This window comes from Mirounga leonina, unplaced genomic scaffold, assembly GCF_011800145.1.
Source record: "Mirounga leonina isolate KUSES-001 unplaced genomic scaffold, KU_Mleo_1.0 Mir_173, whole genome shotgun sequence".
In the NCBI taxonomy this organism is placed as follows: domain Eukaryota; kingdom Metazoa; phylum Chordata; class Mammalia; order Carnivora; family Phocidae; genus Mirounga; species Mirounga leonina.
The window spans coordinates 23,618,054-23,639,463 of NW_023270447.1; the positions used below are offsets into that span (position 1 = coordinate 23,618,054).

General features: G+C 39.3%; 2 protein-coding genes across 2 annotated transcripts in view; both read left to right on the forward strand.

Moving 5' to 3' along the window:
• Window positions 1-21,410, forward strand: part of LOC118019205 — a 103,521-nt gene that overhangs the window by 58,313 nt on the left and 23,798 nt on the right. The window contains exons 2-3 of the mRNA XM_035018136.1: window positions 16,126-16,256; window positions 16,544-16,631. Coding sequence (XP_034874027.1) covers window positions 16,126-16,256; window positions 16,544-16,631 — 219 coding nt within the window. The remainder of the gene's footprint in view (window positions 1-16,125; window positions 16,257-16,543; window positions 16,632-21,410) is intronic.
• DDAH1 (dimethylarginine dimethylaminohydrolase 1) overlaps window positions 1-21,410 on the forward strand; it is a 238,556-nt gene that overhangs the window by 55,105 nt on the left and 162,041 nt on the right. The gene's annotated exons all lie outside the window — the stretch shown is intronic.

Sequence of the window (21,410 nt, forward strand, 5' to 3'; positions counted from 1 at the left end):
GACATGGCCTGTGACCCAACTCACAACTCAGAGACAACAGTGAGGCATTCCCACTGTGAGGCCAACTTTAAGCATGGCACGAATCTGTTCAAGTTGGCAGAGAGAGAGAGAGAGTATTCATTCTGGCCACAGTATGGTGGGCAGACTCTGGGGAAGCTGCCCCAGTATTTGGGCAAATGGAGGTGAGGCTACATCTGGAACAACAGTGGTGGGAATCAGGATGTGAGCGGTGATAATGAGGTGGGCAGGAGGACCTGGTGATTGACCAGATGGGCCATAGGGCGCCCTCTGTGCTGGAAGCCACAAATCTGGACTGACTCAAATTTTCTGTTAGTGGTCATAGCCATCTACAACCCCCCAACAGAAATTAGGGTGAGCCTTTCACTCAAATTAATTTGAAGGCAGAAAGGTGAATTTAGCCCAATATTAGAATATTTTGATAGCATTAAATGGGATATTTTCAAAATAGATTGTCCCTTTTTAGGGGGAGGATATTTGTCCATGTTAATCTATTCAATAATTATATCTAACCCTAGAAAGATAATTCTAACACTTCCAACAGAGAATGAAGGGAGGCTAACTCATGGTCTCCATCAGCATTCCCCTTTTCTTTTTCAAAGCAGTTCACAAATATCAGCTTCACACTTTACATTTTTACCATGGCTCCAGCAAATATAGGGAATATAGGGAAGACAGTAATTGTCACAGTCAATGTAAATCTGTGATGTTGAGTCAGTTTTGCTGGTGGCCTAAATCTTCTATTTAATTGTCTGTTGACATTTTTCTGTGCATATGTTCATGTAAATACCAGTATCTGTTTTCATGACTCTTCAGAACTTGGAGAAGGAAATTCTGCTCCAGCCACCTTAATCTACTACTCCTCCCTGCAGTCTGCTGACAAGGCCCCTTCTTTGTGACTCATCATAGTCCAGTTTCCTATTTGAATTGTTCCTTCTTAGAAATTTCTGGGGGCGCCTGGGTGGCTTAGTCGGTTAAGTATCTGACTCTTGGTTTCGGCTCAGGTCATGATCTCAGGGTCCTGAGATCAAGCCCTGCGTCAGCCCTTCCTGGGCATAGAGCCTGCTTAAGAGTCTCTCTCTCCCTCTCCCTTTGCCCCTCCCCCACACCACTCTTGTGCACATGCATGTTCTCTCACAAAAAGAAAAGAAAAGAAAAGAAATTTCTGAACCTCTCTTTCAGAATCTGTCTCAAAATTAAATTTCTCGGGGCGCCTGGGTGGCTCAGTTGTTAAGCGTCTGCCTTCGGCTCAGGTCATGATCCCAGGGTCCTGGGATCGAGCCCCGCATCGGGCTCTCTGCTCGGCAGGAAGCCTGCTTCTCCCTCTTCCATTCCCCCCTGCTTGTGTTCCCTCTCTCACTGTCTCTCTCTCTCTGTCAAAAGAAATAAATAAAATCTTTTAAAAAAAAATTAAATTTCTCTACAAAATGTAACCACTATTCCAATTCTTTGTTTCTTGACATTATGGACTGTATTAAATTTGTATACATGTTTTTGCTTAAGTCTTCTTAAATATTTTCATACGTATTGTGGGCATTTTCAAACCATATCATCCTTAACTGTTCCATTGTTCAATAGGTGTTAACCTTAACTGATGGACAGAAAGTGGAAATACATTTTCATCTGTCTGCCCTAATTTTATGTTTACCTCTAAAACTTTAGATTTTTTTTCTAGAACCCAAAATACATGTACCATCAGGACAGCATCCCTATTTTCTGACTTCTCCATGCATTCTTTTTTTTTTTTTTTTTTTTTTGCATTTATTTATTTATTTATTTATTTGCCTCATTCAAGTTACCAAGGAGAACACAGAGTTAGGTAGCTTTGTTGTAGGGCTATGATAGGGATGCCATCTTTGAGCCATCACAGTGAGGGCTAGGAGTTTGGGCTATTCATGGCATGCTTGGAAGTTTGGTGGCTAGGGCCTCCCAGAAATCTCCCAGGGCTGAAGAGCCTTATTGTAATATTTTCTCCATGCATTCTTTAAAAAACTTTTAAACATTTTATATACACAGAAAAGTACAGACTGTAACAAGCCAGAACCTTAAAAGGCAAATACCCTGGGGTGCCTAGCTGGCTCAGTCAGTGGAGTGTGCAACTCTTGATCTTGAGGTTGTAAGTTCAAGCACCATGCTGGGCATAGAGATTACTTAAAAAAAAAGGCTACATAACAGTGGTGGTGACAGCTAACATTTGCTGAGTGATTTCTATGTGCCAAGAGTCTGTCTCATCTGTAGTTTACAAGAACCATGGGTGGAAGAAACTCCATTTTGGAGATGAGGAATCTGAGGCTTAGAGAGAAGTGATAGGTAAAATAATGGCCCCCAAAGATGTCTAAATCCCTGGAACCAAAAATGTATTACCTTACATGGCAAAATGGACTTACTCCTAACGTGGGACTTGAACTCATGACCCTGAGATCAAGAGTCATATGCTCTACTGACTGAGCCAGCTGGGTACCCCAATTTTCTCATATCTATATTTTCAAACACTTTAGTTAGAATTTCTGTAGGAAGACTTCCTAAATGTGAAATTATTGGGTCAAAAGATAATCATATTAAATATTTTTATAAATTCTGCCTAATTGCCTTGCAGAATGTTCCCAGTGCAGCTCTTAAACAAGAACTGAAATTAGCGGGAAAAGAGTGAACAAAAAATACGAAAGGATCTGGCTCATCAGTGACCATTTCAGCAAAGCAAAGAACTGAAGTGACCACATAACTGAAAGTGTCTTTCTCCTTTATTTTAAGCAGAGAACCTATAGATATCTCTTCCAAAAGAGTCCCTCTGGCTCTTTCTTCTTTGTGTGCATTGTGGATAAATTCATTTTGTGCTTTTATTTCTGGGTCTTGCTTTGGCCTTTGAGGCAATAAAGTCTGACAAAAATAAATAGCCTTTTTAGTAGGTATCTCTTGGGCTACTGATCTATTTTAAAATGCTCTATTACTTCAACTGAGACTAGATTTTTCCCTTGTGCATAATTAGATACTTGAAAATAGTAATAGCGTTTCATTAATTTTTGACTGATAGGCTTCCCAGCAGGGTCCTGGAACCCAACTTTTGGGAAAAAATTACTGATTAAAGAAAATTAACACAGCAACCTGTTCAAGTGTGTGGGCCGTGTGACTAGCTGGTGTTTTATGGGAATCACCGCAGCAGGACCCATCAGGATTTAAAGGTCAGTTCCTCGTGTGACTCTACATGAGAACAAAGCTCTTCACATTGTTCACATTAAGAGATCCTGGGCTCTGAAAAACAAGAAGACTTTCTCACTAAAGATGACTTTTACTTTCTTTGGGCATCTTAATTCCATTCTTTGATCTGGAAAGTGGGCTCTGTCACTCTTGGCTTGTACCAATGCTTTTGTTGAGCTTACAGACGTGATAGCACCTTTTCTTTTTTTCCCAGGCTTTTTCTTTTGTCTCAGAACTCTGCTGCCTTGGAGATTTTGGTTTTCTCCTTAGGCTGTGATTTTTTATCTTCAAAGTTGTGAAACTTGACTCAATTGTTGATGCTTGTTTTTTGCCCTGGTGCTCCACTGCTCGATCCCAAGGCATTGTAATAAACATCCTCTTGGCCGTGAAATGGAAACTTGTCTAACAATGATGTTCGTTTGTTTACTTATTTATTTTGGCTTCATTTTTGCCTAGGAAACCAGAATGGAAATTTTGAATTCTGATAGATGTTAGGGAATTCTAATGAATAATAGCATCTCTTATGAACACTTACCATGTGCCTAACACTACCGATTTTTTGGTAAATGGGTTCAAGTCCTCGAGGGCCATTCTGTGAGGTAGGTGCTATTATTATCCCCATTCCACTATTGAGGAAATTGAGGCTTTAAGCAGTTAGACAACCTGCTCAAAGCTATAGAGTAGTGAATGATAAAGCTGAGGTTCAAACACAGGCTTGTTTGACCAGTCTGGATTCTTAACCACTATCCAGAATGTTCTTTGGCATTTCAAATCATTCATAAGCAATACTTCCAAGAATGTTTTAAAACAGAAAAAATTAGGGCGCCTGGGTGGCTCAGTTGGTTAAGCGACTGCCTTCAGCTCAGGTCATGATCCCGGAGTCCCTGGATCGAGTCCCGCATCGGGCTCCCTGCTCGGCAGGGAGTCTCCTTCTCCCTCTGACCCTCCCCCCTCTCATGTGCTCTCTCTCATTCTCTCTCACACAAATAAATAAATAAAATCTTAAAAAAAAAAAAAATTAAACCAGAGTAAAGAGCTACTTACTTTGTGGTGAAGTAAAAAGAACACTGGGATAGGAGTCAAAAAGCTGTGTCCTTACTAGCTGAGCTGGTCCCCAGGCAAGTCATCAAGTCAGTCACCAGCTCCTCCTTTCACCTTTGTTTTTCCCATCTGTGAAAGTGCCAATCTTCCAGCATTCTTAAAAAAACAAACAAACAAACAAAGCAAACCTTGACTTCCTCTTTACTTTTCCCTATTCTAAGATAGATGAAACCTGCCACTCCCATATCATTTGTGAGAGTTAAGGCTGGTATCAGATGAGTCAGTTGGCACAGAGCTACTTGTCCTGAAAGAGAAGGAAAAAGCAATGATTAAATGCCACCCCCCCACTCTGGCAGAGAGTGAAGCTAAGCATAATGACTCAAGTTCAAAGCCTAGAAAATCTTGGCAGAAACAGGGTGGATATATTCTTCTGTCTCCAATTTTCTCTGTATATTCATCGTTGACCATAGAAATGTGGATGAATGTGTGGTTCATCATGTAATTATCATCTCAAACTTGCTCAAGCTGTTGTGGAGTAATAATGCTACCAAACTGTCCTTGGCCAGTCAGAAATGAGACCTAGCCATAGAGAAGACTTGCTAACTTTCTCAAGCATGTATCTTTATTCTATCACATAGCTTTTTTCTGTCCTATATGTTCTGGACTGAATTGTGTCCTCTTAAAATTAATATTTTGATGTCCTAATCCCCAGTACCTCAGAATGTGACTATATTGGGAAATAGGGCCTTTAAAGAGGTAATTAAGGTAAAATGAGGTCATATGGGCTCTACTCCAATGTGACCAGTGTCCTCATAAGAAGAGATTAGGACACACAAACACAGATGAAAGAATGAACAACCATGCAACCATGTGAGGGTACAGGGAGAAAGTGGCCATCAGCAAGCCAAGGAGAGAGGACTCAGAAGAAAACAAACCTGTTAACACCTTGCTCTTGGACTACTAGCCTCCAGACCGTGAGAAAATAAATTTCTGTTGTTTAAGCACCCAATCTCAATCTCTGGTATTTTGTTATGGCAGCCCTAGCAAACTAATATAGCATATTTTAAATCTAGGGTTGTTTTAAAGTTTCTCCTTTACGTCTCAGAATTTCCTTACCTTTATACATTTCTTTTCTCCTCTGCTTGAGCTTGACTTTATTGCCCTAATAAGTTGTACTTAGGTATCAAGCTTCATCCATTTCACAGATGCTTGAAGAATACCCAGTGTTAGATTAATATTGACTGATACTTTGTGTTTTGGGGTTATTTTTTAAAGATTTATTTATTTATTTGAGAGAGGGTGCACTCAAGTAGGGGAGGGGCAGAGGGAGAGGAGAGAGAGAATCCCAACCAGACTCTGCGTTGAGTGTGGATCCCAACACGGGGCTTGATCCCACAACCCATGAGCTCATGACCTGAGCTGAAACCACGAGTCAGACGCTTAACCGACTGAGCCATCCAGGTGCCCCTTGACCAATACTTTGAATATAGCTTAAATTTCTACACCTATGTAAAATCCTTATCACTGACTTACCTGTGTGTATCAGTTCTTAAATAGATTATTTAATTTTACAACTAGTATAATAAAACACTGAACTATATACAACTGATTTCTCATCCCTCACCCATACCCCCGGAATTTTTCTATTTTTTCTTACTTCCTATCTTGATAATATGGCAGCAGCAGTGCCATCCATCCAGACTCAGATTCTCAGTCTAAGAATTTAGGGAGTCCTTCTTGTTTCTTTTTCTTGCCTCACACATCCAACTCCTTATCCACTTCTGTTCATTTGTACTTTAAAACATCTAATAGGAAAATGCTTGTAATATTATAGTTTAAATTTGAACTTAAAATTTTATATTTCAAAAACTATAAAAATATAGTTTAATATTTGAATTTAAAATTTGAATTTAAAATATCAATATGGACTTATGAATTAAAGATACATATGTATGTGTATCTATCTATCCATCCTAGCTCTGTCTACTAAAAGAATATAGAAGCAATGACATCCCTTGAGCAATAAACACATCTAGAATCCACATTTTGGTTTCTACTCATCATTACATACTAAAAAAAATAATGATCTTTGGAGAAATAGCTGATTCTAATTGTTCAGCAGGGAAATTACAAGGTGGAGCTTAGGTTATCTTGTTATGCCTAAAACCAGGAAGTGCTCAGTGATTTATAGGGGCATGTTAAAAGGACCCAAGAGCTAGTTTTCAAGGGCTTCCACTAGACAGATTTGGACAATTTGAAGCAAATTGATTGCAAAATGTTTAATATTTAAAAATCTATGAGTCTGAGTCTGTGGTGATACCCAAAAAAAGTAATGGAAAGAAGAAACAAAATCATTTGCATCATTAAAGGTAACAAATTCTTACTCTGAAATTGATAGTAAAAGGGAAAGAACTAAATATTTACCTGGCCTTCTTAGTAAGAACTTTATATCATCCTAGTTGATGAGGGAAAACTCATATTTAGAAAACAAGGCCAAAGAAGGAGTGATGGTATTTGAAAGTCACTATTTTGCAACCCCCAATGAAATAATTGATTCAAGCAAGATCATCACTGGTGAGAGAGTATTGCAGAACAGGATATTCACACAGTGACAAAGTGTCATCACACGGGTGATTTACCGGTTGCAAAGGAACAATCTGGTAGTCACTACTTTGACTATACCAATTATATGGGATAACCTTGAATTGTGTCCTTCTGACATGATGTGGATGAAATTCACAAAATCATTTATGAACTATTCTTGCCAAAAGTGTTAAATTGAATCTAATTAAGGCTTTAGACCTAACCTTAAATATATAGGAATTACAGGGAATCACAGAACAACCAAATTACAGGGAAACCCACAGAGGAATCCCTAACGTGAGATATTCTATAAGACAACTCTTTTGGATTCTTCCAAAAGTCATTATCATCAGAGGAAAAAGAGTAGGAAGAACTATTCTAGATTAAAAGAGACTAAGGAGGACGCCTGGGTGGCTCAATTGGTTAAGCAACTGCCTTCGGCTCAGGTCATGATCCTGGAGTTCCTGGATCGAGTCCCGCATCGGGCTCCCTGCTCGGCAGGGAGCCTGCTTCTCCCTCTGACCCTCTCCCCTCTCATGTGCTCTCTGTCTCTCTCATTCTCTCTGTCTCAGATAAATAAATAAAATCTTAAAAAAATAAAAAATAAAATAAAAGAGACTAAGGAGACATAACAACAAAATACAATATATGAATCTTGATTCACCTGTGGCTTGGTAAAAACAGCTAAACATTTTGGGGACAACTGGAGAAAATTTCTATATGAGCTATATGTTAAAGGACATATTATGTGGTATTAAGAAACTAATATTAATTTTCTTAGATGTGATAATGACATTGTGGTGATATATAAGAAAATTCTTATTTTTAGGAGATGCATATTTGAGTGTTAATATTTAGGTGTGAAGTGTCACGACATCTACAACTTTCAAAATACACACACATGTATATGTGTGCATGTATAAAAATAAAGCAAATATGTCAAAATGATAACAGTTGTTAAGTTGAGGTTGAATCTGGGTAGAGGTTGGTATTTACTGTGCTATTCTTTCAATTTTTGTAGATGTTTAAACATTTTTATTTCAATAATTTGAGGGGTGCCTGGGTGGCTCAGTCAGTTAAGCGTCTGACTCTTGGTTTCAGCTCAGGTCATGATCTCAGGGTAGTGAGATCAAGCCCCGTGTCAGACTCCGCGCTGAGCATGGACCCTGCTTAGGATTCTCTCTCTCTCTCTCTCCCTCTGCCCCTCCCCCCCCCCCCCCCCCCCCCACTTATGTGTGCTCTCTTTCTCTCTCTTAAAGAAAAACCAACAAAACCAATTTAGGAACATTTTTATGTCTCTACTCCTTTTATGCCTCTGCCCCTTGCCTCCATCCTCATCACCACTCTTCTACTGCAAGTCCTTATCTCTTTCCTGAACTATTGTGGTGGCTTCCTAAGTAGTTTCCATATTCAGTCTAAATGCCCCCCAAGCCCCTGCCAAAGGCAACCTCCTAAAAATCAGCTCTTACCATTTTCCTACCCTGCTTTACCCTCCCCCTCACCCACATGGTAAAATCTGAAAACGCTTGGCAAGCAAGGCTCCAAACTTGTCACACCACATTCTCATTCAAAGCTTTCTCCTGTCACCTCATCACCTGTTCTCTGCCAGGGTTCACAACTGCAAATGCTCATGGGGAGGGCTGGGAATAAAACAATAGAGGGTGTGGGGTCTGGGATGGGCTGGGGAGAAGGATCTCCCTCTAAAGGGGTGTAGCTATTACTCAAGATCAGTTGAATGTGGGCCCAGTGTTGCTAAATCTTTGCATTTCCTTTTTTTTTTTTTTTTAAGATTTTATTTATTTGAGAGAGAGAGAATGAGCAGGGGGAGTAACAGAGGGGCAGAGAGAAGCAGACTCCCCACTGGGCAGGGAGCCCGATGCGGGACTCAATCCCAGGACCCTGAGATCATGACGTTAGCCGAAGGCAGACCCTCAACCAAATGAGCCACCCACATGCCCCTATATCTTTGCATTTCCAGTAAGTCAAAAATAAAGGTTTGTATACAAATTCTCCCCATTTTAAACACTGACAAGTAATTCTAAAAAAAAAAACCACTCTGCAGACTGCAAAAAAAAATTGTGGGCTGAAATGTGTGACTCCTCCATGACTGAATGCTTGTTTTTTCATACTGACCTTTGTGTCATTCTTCCAGTATTCCAGAACTTGCTCCATCCCTTTCTCTCGAAATCCTGTGAATCGTTCAAAACCCAGCAAGCAAGGCCCTTCACCTTCCCTCATCCCCCCGTGCAGAGCCAGCGCCCCCTCTGTAGAGTGCCTGACCATTTGTATGAGCCTCCATTCTAGGACCTGTAATGGAATTACATATTTGGTCGTCTGTCTTCTCCCGCTGGGTTCTGAACTCCCATGATAAAGAGCCACATTTTACTTATTGTCTCCCCAGTGCTGCTCATGGAGTCTGATGTATTTCAGCATTTGATGAGCATCTGTTGACTGAGTTGCAGCCTGTTAAAAGTAATGCTGCAGAAGAATTTAGGACATGGCTTCTATGGCACCCCGTTGGAATTGTACTTAAGAATGTCTATGAGTCGGGGCGCCTGGGTGGGTCCCTCAGTCAAGAGTCTGCCTTCAGCTCAGGTCATGATTCAGGGGTCCTGGGATCAAGCCCCGCATCGGGCTTCCTGCTCAGTCGGGAGCCTGCTTCTCCCTCGCTCTGCCTGCCGCTCCGCCTGCTTGTGCTCTCTCTCCCTCTGTCAAATAAATAAATAAAATACTAAAAAAAAAGACTGTCTATGATATCAATAAAAGAAAAATTATTATTATATTCCAAGTAAGGTTGTCTTCTGGGATCATTTGTCTATTGTAGGAAGTCAAGTAAATATGTTTAGTTTTTAAGAAGTAATTCTGAAAAACAGGATTCTTTCTGACCTTTTAACCCAAGGGAATGATAGTTGGGTTTTGTTTCAAGGATTGCCTTTCTAGGGCAACAATGGCCAGGATCAGGCCAATGATCTAGGCAGCTTTGGTAACCTACAAATAATCTAAACCTGCTTGAATTCTTATAAGCAGAACTGAGTGGCAGGGTGTGTGCTGAATCAAGTCACCTCCTCTCCTTGGGATATCAATTTTTATCAGTGCCCTACACACCTAATTCTCTCCTTTTTGTCTGTTTCATGCCTTTCTTTCCTGCAATGCTTTCTTTTATTTAGCATTCCTTTCAAAATCTAGCCGAAAACTTAACTTCTTCCAAGGAGTCTCTGATAAATGCCACTGGTCTTGATTCTTCCTTTATTTTATATAGTGCATTTATTCTTTATGTTGGGTATGGCCTATTCCAGTGTAGGCTATATAATTAGAATAATTATACTATTAAGAATAAGATAGTAATAGTCATTTGAAGGCCATTGTTAAAGGTAACAGCTTCCCAGACTCCTCCCTGGAGATTCTGATTTGGTGGGCCTGGCATGAAGTGGGGGATGGGTACAGGTATTGTATCTGTAAAAACAGCCACAGATAATTCTTGTTATCAGGCAACTTTGGAAAACATTAGCCTCATCTTTATAAGCTTGGATCTGGGGTCAGACTGATTAGGATTTTAGGCAGGGCTCTAATTCTTGTAGCTCTGTGTAACATTAGGCAAGTTACCGTGTCCAATAGCCATGCTTTTTAATCCAGAAAATGGGGATGATAATCACTATTATAGTCCTATTCTGGAGGAATCAAATGATTCATGTAGACATTAGCACAGTGCCTGGAACATTCTAAGTGCTCAGTAAATGTTGACAATTATGGTTATATTTGCTTGGTTGTGTAAGTATGATTCGAGGTTTGGATGATGATTTCTTTGGTTCTTCTGTAACACTGTGGTGATTTAGGGTAGGGTGACCCAGAAGATTTTACTCTAGCCAGAGATTATTGTCAAGAGCCTACTAACCTCTGCCAATTTTTTATTGCCCCAACAAGGCATCATCCTTTGTTCTCTTTTAATTTTATGTGTCAGCTCCATTAAATTATAGAAAGGTCTTTGAGGCCATTGACCTTGTCATCTACTTTTGTCACATAGTAGATCCAGTATCCTGCATGATGGGCTATCAGCAGAGAGCACTATCTAATAGAATACACATTTATTTCATGGCATTATAGAACCATCATTTCTTACTTAGGTTACGATAGCTCCTAGCGTGTCTTGGGCTCTTCTATTCCTGCTACCTTCCAATCAGTCCTCACACAGCACCAAAATGATCTTTTCTCAATGTGATCACAGAATGTCATTCCCTTTTGAAATTTCCCAGCATTTCCCACTGTATTTAGAATAAAATACAAACTCCTTACCATAGCTTTGAAAGTGCTACCTGACCTGGGCTGGATTGTCTGTCTGACCTCATTTCCTGTCATTCACTATGTAAGTCATTACATTCCTATAAATTTGCTGTCCCCTGCCTGGACTGTCTTTTCCCTAGATCTTCATGTCATTCAGCCCAGATGTCACTTTCTCAGAGACCTTCCTTCACCTCCGTATCCAATATTTTTTCCTCTCATTAGTTTCTGTCCATTTATCCTGCTTTATTTTCTCCAGATTATTTCCACTATCTGATATTGTATTTATTAGTAACTGGTATTATTTGTTTATTCTAAACTCCATGAGATCGGGTATCTTGTCTATCTTATATTCTTAGCACTGGGAACAGAACCTGGTACATTTCATGTTCTTGGTAGATATTTGTCAAATCGATTGATGAAATTTACAGACAGACTAATGAACATCTATAGAGTTCAGTAGATTTCAACTTTTTGCAACAGAGGACTCTTTTTTTTTTTTTAAGATTTTATTTTTTTGACAGAGAGAGACACAGCGAGAGAGGGAACACAAGCAGGGAGAATGGGAGAGGGAGAAGCAGGCCTCCCACGGAGCAGGGAGCCCGATGCGGGGCTCGATCCCAGGACCCTGGGATCATGACCTGAGCCAAAGGCAGACGCTCAATGACTGAGCCACCCAGGCGCCCCACAACAGAGGACTCTTATCAAAACATAATATTTGGCTTTAAATCATTCATTTGTGTGTTTGTTTAGTTTTTTTTGCTTATCGCTTGACAAGCAAATAGGATTCTGTACACATAACAAGTTCTTAGCAAATACTTAGCAATTTAGTGAATCTTTGTTCAACAAGAGCTACCACCAGGGGGAAATCCATCCTCTGACCAGTAGCTGTAGATGGTAAGAAAATCTGGCTGGAGGAGAAACAGACCCGAGCTCAGGGGACAAGGGCAGGCAGGGGGCAGCTCCTTGCGGGCTTCTCCACAGCTATGCAGAGAGAGGCAGTAGGAAGCAGGAGAAGCAGGGCCATCATTTGGAGCATGCGGAGGAGAAGCAGCAAGAGATGCTGCCAGCCTGGGCTGTGGTGAAAAGCTGCCTGGCCTGGAGCAGCCCTGGGCCAGCGGCTGCAGCACTGAACACAAGATGGCAGTGGGTGCGGTGGGAGCAATGGTGGTACCCAAAGAACAACATCTCAGAGAGGTACCGACGTGTAAAGCCGCCTCCCGCCGGGGCTAAGCCATGAGGGCTCGGGAAGGAGGCAATGAACGAGTGCAGTGACAAGCAAGTGGCAGTGAAGAGGGCATTTGACTCCTCACTCTCTCCCAGGTGACAGGAAGGGATTCGGGGACATGGGATTCCAGCAGTTGAGCATGTGCGATCTTGGACAGAACTAGTGGTTTTGTTGTTATTTGGGTTTTATTTATTGATCTTTCAGTATCATCTTCAGGGATTAAACATAACTAGAGATGACAGAGATGTTGGAAATAACAAGCAAGGACTTTAACACAGTTCTTATAAATGTGTTTGAGGATTTATAAGAAAATAAAGGCTCACATGAGTAGAGGAGAGGACTCACTTGAGAACTGGAAACAATGAAAGAAACCCAATTAGAAATTCTAGAACTGAAAAATAAAATATCTGAAATGAAAAAAAAAAAATCCCTAGATGGGCTTAACAGTAAATTGCATTCTACAGAAGAAAAAAAATAGTGAACTCGAAGATAGGGTAACGTAAACTATGCAAACTGAAGCACACACAGAGAAAAAGGGCTAGAAAAAAATGAACAGAGTCTCATTGACTTGTAGGGGAGTATGAAGTAGCCTGACATTTGTGAACTGGAGTTCCAGAAGAAGAGGAGAGGGTGACTGGGATAAATAATAAATAAATAAATAAATAAATAAATAAATAAATAAATAAATAAATAATAAATAAATAAATAAATAAATAAATAAATAAATAAATAAATGAATGTTGGGTTTTTTTTTTCCAAGAAAAATAGCTGGAATAAAATCCAAATTTGATGAAAATTGTTAACCCATGAGTTTTATAAGCTCAACGAACTACAAGCAGGATAAAAATGAAGAAAACCACTTTCAGGTACATCATAGTCAAATATCTGAAAACCAAGGGCTGAAGAGAAACATCTTAATAGCAGCCAGAGGGAAAAACCTCATTCTGCACAAGACCTTATGGGAGCAATCATCTGACTTCTCTGCAAGCCAAAAGACAACGCAATAACATCTTTAAAGTGCTGAAAGAAATAAAACCTGTTAACCTGGAATTAGAAACCTAGTGAAAAGATCCTTCAAAGATGAAGGGAATAAGAAGGATGAGAGCAAGGGCAAGGACGAAAGAGAGAAAGAATGAAAAAGAAAAACATTGCCAAATAAACAAAAGCTGAGAGAATTTGTCGATAGTAGACATGTACTTTAAGACATGTTAAAGTCTTCAGGGGTGAAGGAAGTGATACCAGATGGGAACTCAGATCAACATGAAAAATGAAGAGTACGGAAATGGTAGATCTGTGGATCAATAGAAATTTGTTTTTCCTTGCTTGTTATTGAATGAGTGTCACTCTTAATTATGGAGGTAAGTTCTCAGTGGACATTGCAGTTTTCTGGGAATCAAGGAATCTGGGGCCTGGTCCATTTCTGTGACCTTAAATAAGTGCTTTTAATCTCTTACCTTGGTTGGATCATGGGCCAAGTAGAATTCTAATACTTGATATTTTTCTCTTTTTGGTAAGCATTTAATAAATGTTTCCTTTTATCACTGCCAAACACCTCACAAGGGCTATCTACCCATTGCGTCTCAAATTTAGTGTGCATCATATGAATCACCTGGAAAGTATGTGAAGTCCTTTTCAGCCCCTACCTGCTGGGTTGGGTGAAGCAATCCTTCAGGAAAGTCACCTTTGCTGTCCCACTGGCTATTTCCTCAGAGTTTCGTCAAAATTCACACTAGAAAAAGAGGAGAGCAGGATGCTTCCAGGAGAGGGTGAATACTGGCCAGGTCATGAGGAGGATAAACCCCTTTAAGTCCGTATTTTAAAATCTCATTAAGCTTCACTTTTTATGAAGTAATAATTTGAAGAGATAGATTTCTTTTTAGAAAGCAAGTTGTGAGGCACTTGGTGGTTAGTTCACCCAGGGGGATGTTGAAAATTATATTTGAATTGTCAGTAATTCCAGAGCGAAATGCAGATACTAAAGAGTGAGTCTGTAATTGAAATCCCTAGGCAAAGAAAGACCTTTGCTTCCTCCCAAGGTCATCTGGTATTGGAGTAAGGAGGTTTGAAGAAAATGTGTCATTGATGATTTAATAATATTTGACATGAGAGATTGCACTTCTGTAATTTTAATTTTTTTACATAGAAAACGGAAACTGCCTTAAATCTGCTGGTGACATATTTGGGTTAAAATTGCTGTGAACAACATTCCATACACTTCCTAATTCCCTCAACATCCCCGTTAAAATATATGTTTGCATTGTACTTTAAATTTATATTTCCTTTGGACATTCTCATGTTTTGTAAGAATAGAAAGCTTGTTGGAGGCTTCTCTATGATGGGAATAGAAACCCTGTTAATATCTGAATCATGCTGAGCATAAAAAAGAAAATTGGGGCCATCTTCACACTCAATACCCTTTCCTGGCATAGAATGCTGGCATAGAATGACAGAGTATTGATATAAAAAGGACTGCTTTTTTTTTTTTTTTTTTTATTCAAAGTGTTCCTAAGTACCCTAGTCCTTCATCTTTGGAAATATTGTGGCTTTCAGGGTCACTGGCTGTGTGTCATATCCCCATAGAGAGCACACCTCATAAACTGGATATTCTTTGCATTCTCGGTGTTGTTCATGGCTGTCTTACCTCATGAGCTGTATGACACCTTTCATTTTAAAAAGGCCCTCATGTTTGTGATGACGGTGTATCAAGTTATTGGGTCTGTAGCTGGGCTTGCTGCCGTCCACCGGCTTGAGCTCGCATGAAAGTGGACACAGTTGTCAGTGTCATGATTCAGGTTAAACAAAATTTAAAAACCGGTGGTATCCAAAAAACATCTGGTAGAAGAATTATTTTGCTTGTTTGTTTTGAACTAATGAAGCAGAAATACATGCTGTGAATAATGACCGTGAATAGGGCGCCTGGGTGGCTCAGTTGGTTGAGCAACTGCCTTCAGCTCAGGTCATGATCCTGGAGTCCCTGGTTCGAGTCCCGCATCGGGCTCCCTGCTCCGCAGGGAGTCTGCTTCTCCCTCTGACCCTCCCCCTCTCATGCTCTCTCTCTCTCTCTCATTCTCGCTCTCAAATAAATAAAATCTTTAAAAAAAAATAATAATGACCATGAATAGCCTCGGTTTTTCTGTGAGGAGTGTCCTCAATGTTAGCACCTGCAAGAAGACAGCATGTGTCATATTTGTTTTATAATATTAGTGTTTGTACAGAATGATAGCAGGGAGACAAACTGCGTTCTCTTCCTTGCTGGTTATTATTGGTTGATGATACTCCTGTGGGGGCTTATGATACTAGGTGAAACCATGTGAAATTGCTGTTTATGTAGGCAATTTTATATGGCTCTAGGAAACAAGAAGTATTTTAATTAGTTTTCTCTACATCATTGTGCGTCCGCCACAAATATTTTAAGTTAATACATATATTTAAAAATTAAACCTTGAAAGGCAAGATTCGTTTGTTCTCACTCTTGCTGTGTTTTTACTCTTTGTCATTGCCTTCTTGCTCTCAAGGAAATGAAAATTCTATATACAGAAAATCTGACATTTGTCATTCTGTAGTCCCTTGAGAGGTAAACAAGTAAAAATAAGAATATTACTTACTCAGTTGTGGGTTAAAGTCCTCTTCCGATCCTTCTAACAATAATTTAAACTTGCAGCAGTTCCTTTAGGAATTTTTATGAATTCTTTTTTCTATAGAGAAGACAATTGCATCATGGGCATATATTACAAGTATTGAAATGTCTTTCCCCTCCCCCTGCTTCGATATTTCTCCATTTGCAGTTTCATCTGTACAAAAAAAGGAGCTCTGGTATCTTCTGCTGAGACTTTCAGTAGAAAATCCTTCAAAAGAGAAAAGAAAGAAAAGAAAGAAAGAGCTATTTTGAAAGCCGACTTTCTAAAATTATATTTAGGTAAGTTAAATTTTAGATGTCATCCCTTAGAGCTGAAAGTAAACACATTTGATTTAATCATGTTAATCAAAATGTATTTGCATTCAAATGTTCTTATATATCAGTACTTCTGGATGGATTTAAATTATATTGACAGAAAACATCCATTTCCTCACATTTTCAAATACCAAGCAGGTTTTAGAACCTGGTCTACAGCATGGTTGTTTTTGGAAAAAAATTAATTCAGCCAAGGCTGATCTTGTTTTTCCTTTATTCTTTAAGCCAGAAGCAATTACTTTTCATTTCAGGATTAAGCAGCTGTAACATTGCCATTCGTCGCGGAGGCTCCTGGTTTCAGCATGTCTCCTTGGTTCTCAGCCAGTCCTGGGTGTTCAGGTAGCAGCTGGAGCTGGGAGTGCCTCTCCAGCCCGCATTCCTTGGCTCTGAATTTTGCAGTCCTGTTTATCTGATGAAGACCTCCCCACAGCGAGTTGCTCATGACACTGTCACACAGACCTTAATGAATGATTTGGAAAGATACTGAATATTTTTCCTCCAGGAATGCCAACTGATCCTGCATGCCAACCAGTCCCCTCACTTTGGCTGATGACTGCAAAGAGCCTGGTGCCGAGATAGGATGAGACCTGTCCCACATAAACCAAATTCTAACAGGATGCCTGCAAGTCCTCTCCATGAGGCTGTCACCCAGGCCTGTTCAGAGAATTTTCAACAGTTACATTTGCAAAGACATTGATTCTCACTTCTCTGCACTAATTATTTACTTTGGTTTATACTTTCAATCTGTATATGTTATCACCAGCTTCAGCACACAAAGACCTGTCTTCCTTCTCTTGGAACCACGACTTTACTTGAAATCGCTTAGGGTGGCTTTAGAGCATGGCTTTCTCACTATTTCATGTGTCTTCATTTTGCCTTCCCAAACCAGACTGTAAATTCCTGAAAGGAGGAGACCTGAAAACTGACAATAATACCTTATATAGACAGAAGGACAGAAAGCAACAACAACAACAACAACAACAACATTTGGACAGAAAGACCATTGTTGCTCTTAGTAATTGAGAAAATTTGCTTTAACATGTTCAGAAGACTCTAGATCATTTGCTCTAACATATGTCTCTTCTCCTTTCCCCTGCCTGCCCTCTGCTGGAACTGCTAATGAGCAATAAGGGGGCCAAAGGAGGACATGGTGTGGGAAACAGGGAAAATAGGGGCTTGTCTGATTGAAAAGCAAGTTGAATAACCATGATTTGTGAGTTCACAACCTAGATCTTTGGTGAAGCTCCTCATTATTTGGCGTTGGGTAACTAGCAGTCTCATTACAAGACCCTTTATTGGTTCAGCGGTACTTGGGGATGTGATTCTGCCTACTGGCATGAGATGGACCAAATGACCTTGTGTGTCTTCCACTCTTCTATGCTTCTTTCACCTCTCTCTCTTGCAACCTTACAATCGATGGCAGATAGCTGAGCCAGGTAGTGCCCTGTCCCAAACATAAATGCCCTCCTATTTACCAGTCCCTCAAAACCTTCACCACCTTCATATATAATGGGCATTTTCAAGGATCTGGCAAGACTGCCAGTTTGGTAACACAAGGCAGAAGGTAAGTGTGAAACTCTAGACTGGTTTCCTGTTTCGAAGGGGAGCAAGATGTGACAGCTGCTGAGGCAGCCCATTTGCCCTTGGAGAGGAGAAGCAAGAGTGTCTGATCACTAGATGACCTCTCCCTCTTGCTGGCTCAGGGATGGTGTGAGCAGCTCTTGTTCAGATGGCTGGCTACATGTTATGAAAACAGGGAGGAAAAGTGTGTTTTTTTGCTGTTGTTTTATTATTAAAAGAGGCACTCTCTGGAGAGGCAGAATCCATTAGCTGAATCCATTTCAGTATCTATGGTTAATTAATTTAGGCAACTTTAATGCACTTTTATTATGTAGCCTTTAAGAGCAATTCTGGTAGATGTCCATCCCATAAATACCAGTACCACTTTATACGTATGATACGCTTTTTGGAAGGGTGAGTCTGAATTATTATACAGATGTTAATTTGCACACAGCACTGACCAGACAATGCAAAAGTGCTTCCTCATAGTTTGAACATTGTTCGATACATTTTGAAGTGGGAAAAACTGTCAGATATGACACTCTGTGTTTTAAGTCAGTGACTAAGTCAGTCTGGTTGCCTCCCAAAACATAACTTTGAGAAGCAGTTTTGTCATTCTATGAACTGAATAATTGATTTCCGCATTTCATTCTGTAAATTAAACACTAGACTTTGAGTTACTAGAAAAAATAGCACAGTTAGCCAATAAACCTTTCTTATAAAATGACAGCATTTTAATTTATTGTATGCATTAGCACTTATTCATGGCTAAGATTTCATCAATCAATTTCCCATTTAAAAAAGATGTCTCTGAAAACAACAGAAGAAATGCTGAGTTCCAAAAGCAATGTTGTGGAAGGCAGCAGCAGGTCTAGCATTTGGGGAAGGTGTTTTAACTCAATTATTATAGTCAATAATCATGCGGCTCCACGTTTTTTAAGTATCTACCTTATGAACTGACGTTCTTGGAATGTTAGAGTTTAAAAAAGAAAATATTTAAATTTCATTATTTAAGGGGTGTGCTGCATTTGTTCAAAATCATAACAATGTCTGATATTATTTTTGAATATTTATTTTGCTACTTTGATGTGCTTCTATGCTGCTTTGGGTTTTTACTTTTTTTACAGTAGTACATTTCAACAGTTGGCTTCAGATTAAATAAATATTAGTATATTTTGATATTTTTATTAATTAGTTGCTTTTTGAAAATATTTTAAACTGAAAATTACTCCAAAATAGAAGCTTGAAGAATCACTACCACCAGATAAATATTAATTTTAAATCATTTATTCATTTAATTCATTCAACAAAATTGTATGTAACACATAATAGGACTGACTTATCCATACGCAGGATAGGCGTAGCACCTGGAGCCCACATTACTTTTAGGGGCCTGTGCAAATGTTTTAATTTATTTTATTTTATTTTTTTAAAGATTTTATTTATTTATTTGAGAGAGAGAGAACATGAGCCGGGGGAGGGGCAGAGGAAGAAACAGACTCCCAGCTGAGCAGGGAACCAGATTGGCAGGGCTGGATCCCAGGACCCTGGAATCATGACCCAATACAAAGGCAGATGCTTAACTGACTGAGCCACCCAGACTCCCCTGTTTTAATTTCTTTTAAAGTCAGAAGGAAAAAAAAAAAAAGAAATTTTAGGTCAAAGAGAATGTTTAAATGCATAATACTAATATATTCATCTTTTTACCAACATGGTCATAAAATATAATATTTTTAATATTTTTTATGGAGGAAGAGGTCCATGCAGGCTAAAGTTCCCAGAACCCCCAAAGGTCCTATGCCGACCAACCTATGCAAAATTTCACTATACTAGATTCTAGAGATAAGAAGATGAGGAAGACACAATTTCTATGCCCAAAGTATTCACAGTCTAATGAAGAAAATGGACATGAAACAGATAGTTCACAATGTGGTTTCCTTGAAGTTGTTTGAAATAGTTATATACAAAAAAAGTTATACCTTGAGGAACACAAATGTTTTACTACAAAAGGTCATTTAACATATAGACTTGGTCTTTGCCTTCTTTCAGTTAAACTTCTACAAAAATAGGATTTGCATGTACTTTAATGGTATGTAGACATCATGACTAAACGTTTGTTCATTTTAAATACCACTGATATTGCCATCCAGATCTTTACGTGAAAGTGTTCATAGTTTATAAGGAACTTCATTAACAGGGACACAAAGGAAATGCCAGGGCCTCCATATTGATGGTTCAATGAGGAAAATTAGAAATGTCTCCCTAGCTTAGCAAAGCTTACTTACTTATGTCTTTTGGAATTTTATTGAGGCTTCAGAAATGGAACAGAATCTTGGCTGTACTTTCTCTTTTCATAAAATTTCTCTTTTATATGAGATTCATCATTTATTTTTCAGTTACTGTTTCTAATGCCATAATTGGGGTAGTCAGAATGTCCTAAAACTAAATCTTCCTCGTTAATATTTGGGCCCACTGCCACACTTTTTATTGTCAATTGGAGAACGATTTTTGATCTCTTTTTATTTTTAGAGCAATTGTACCTGAATTATCTTATTACACACACAAAAGCTTTTTGAATAAGTAGGGCATCATGGGACATTGGAAAGAGCACAGGCTCAGGCAAACCTAGATGTGAATCAGAATTCTGTCACTCAAGCTGTATGACCTTGGTCAATTCATTTAAGCTCATTGCATCTCAGCTTCCCCATCTATAAAATGAGGATCATTATGCATGTGTTACAAAGTTGCTATAGGAACTAGAATAATGCATATGAGCATTAGGCCAGTACTTGGAATATAGTAGATGCTAAATAAATAGCTGCTATTATTATTTGCCATATTTTACAGATTAGGAAACTGAAACACAGACATATTAAATGGCCTTGGTCAGCTTTGGGTTATTCCCCGTAATTACCAGAAAATTGCAGCCTTACCTTTAATCAAGCCTCACTGAGAGAGAGGTTATAGGGCACAAAAAAAGTGCAGAAGCAAAATGTATAGAAAAATCAGTAATACTGAAGCAACCAGATAATCAATATCTATTTATTGAGCACCTTGTAAGTATAAGGTATTCCGTGCACAAGTTGGGGTACTTTGGGTTGCAAATGGCAAACTCCCAACTTGCCCACACAAAAAGGAGAATTTATGGGCTGGTGTAACCCAAACACAGGATATAGGGAACTGGTCCTGGAGATGGCTGGATTCAGTGTCAGGAATCCTTTTAGGGCTTATACTCTCTATTTCTGACTCGTGTTTCTGGTTCTCTTTGCAGATAGCTTTCTCCGTGCCATGGGAAGCATGGCTCCTAGTAGCTTTGGTTTCTCATCTCATCCTAGCAGCCCTTTTACTAGCAAAGAAAGAAGATTTCTTCCGCTTTGGCTCCAGCCTGTAAACAATCTCAAGAATGACTTGCATTGGATCAACAGAGGTTGCATACTCCTTCCCAAACCAAACACCAAGCCAGGAAGATGGGGTAATATCCCAATGTATTAGCTCATAGAGTACAAACTTAAATTTATTTCTTAACGTGCATGCCTTTTAATAGAGAAAGTTATAAAC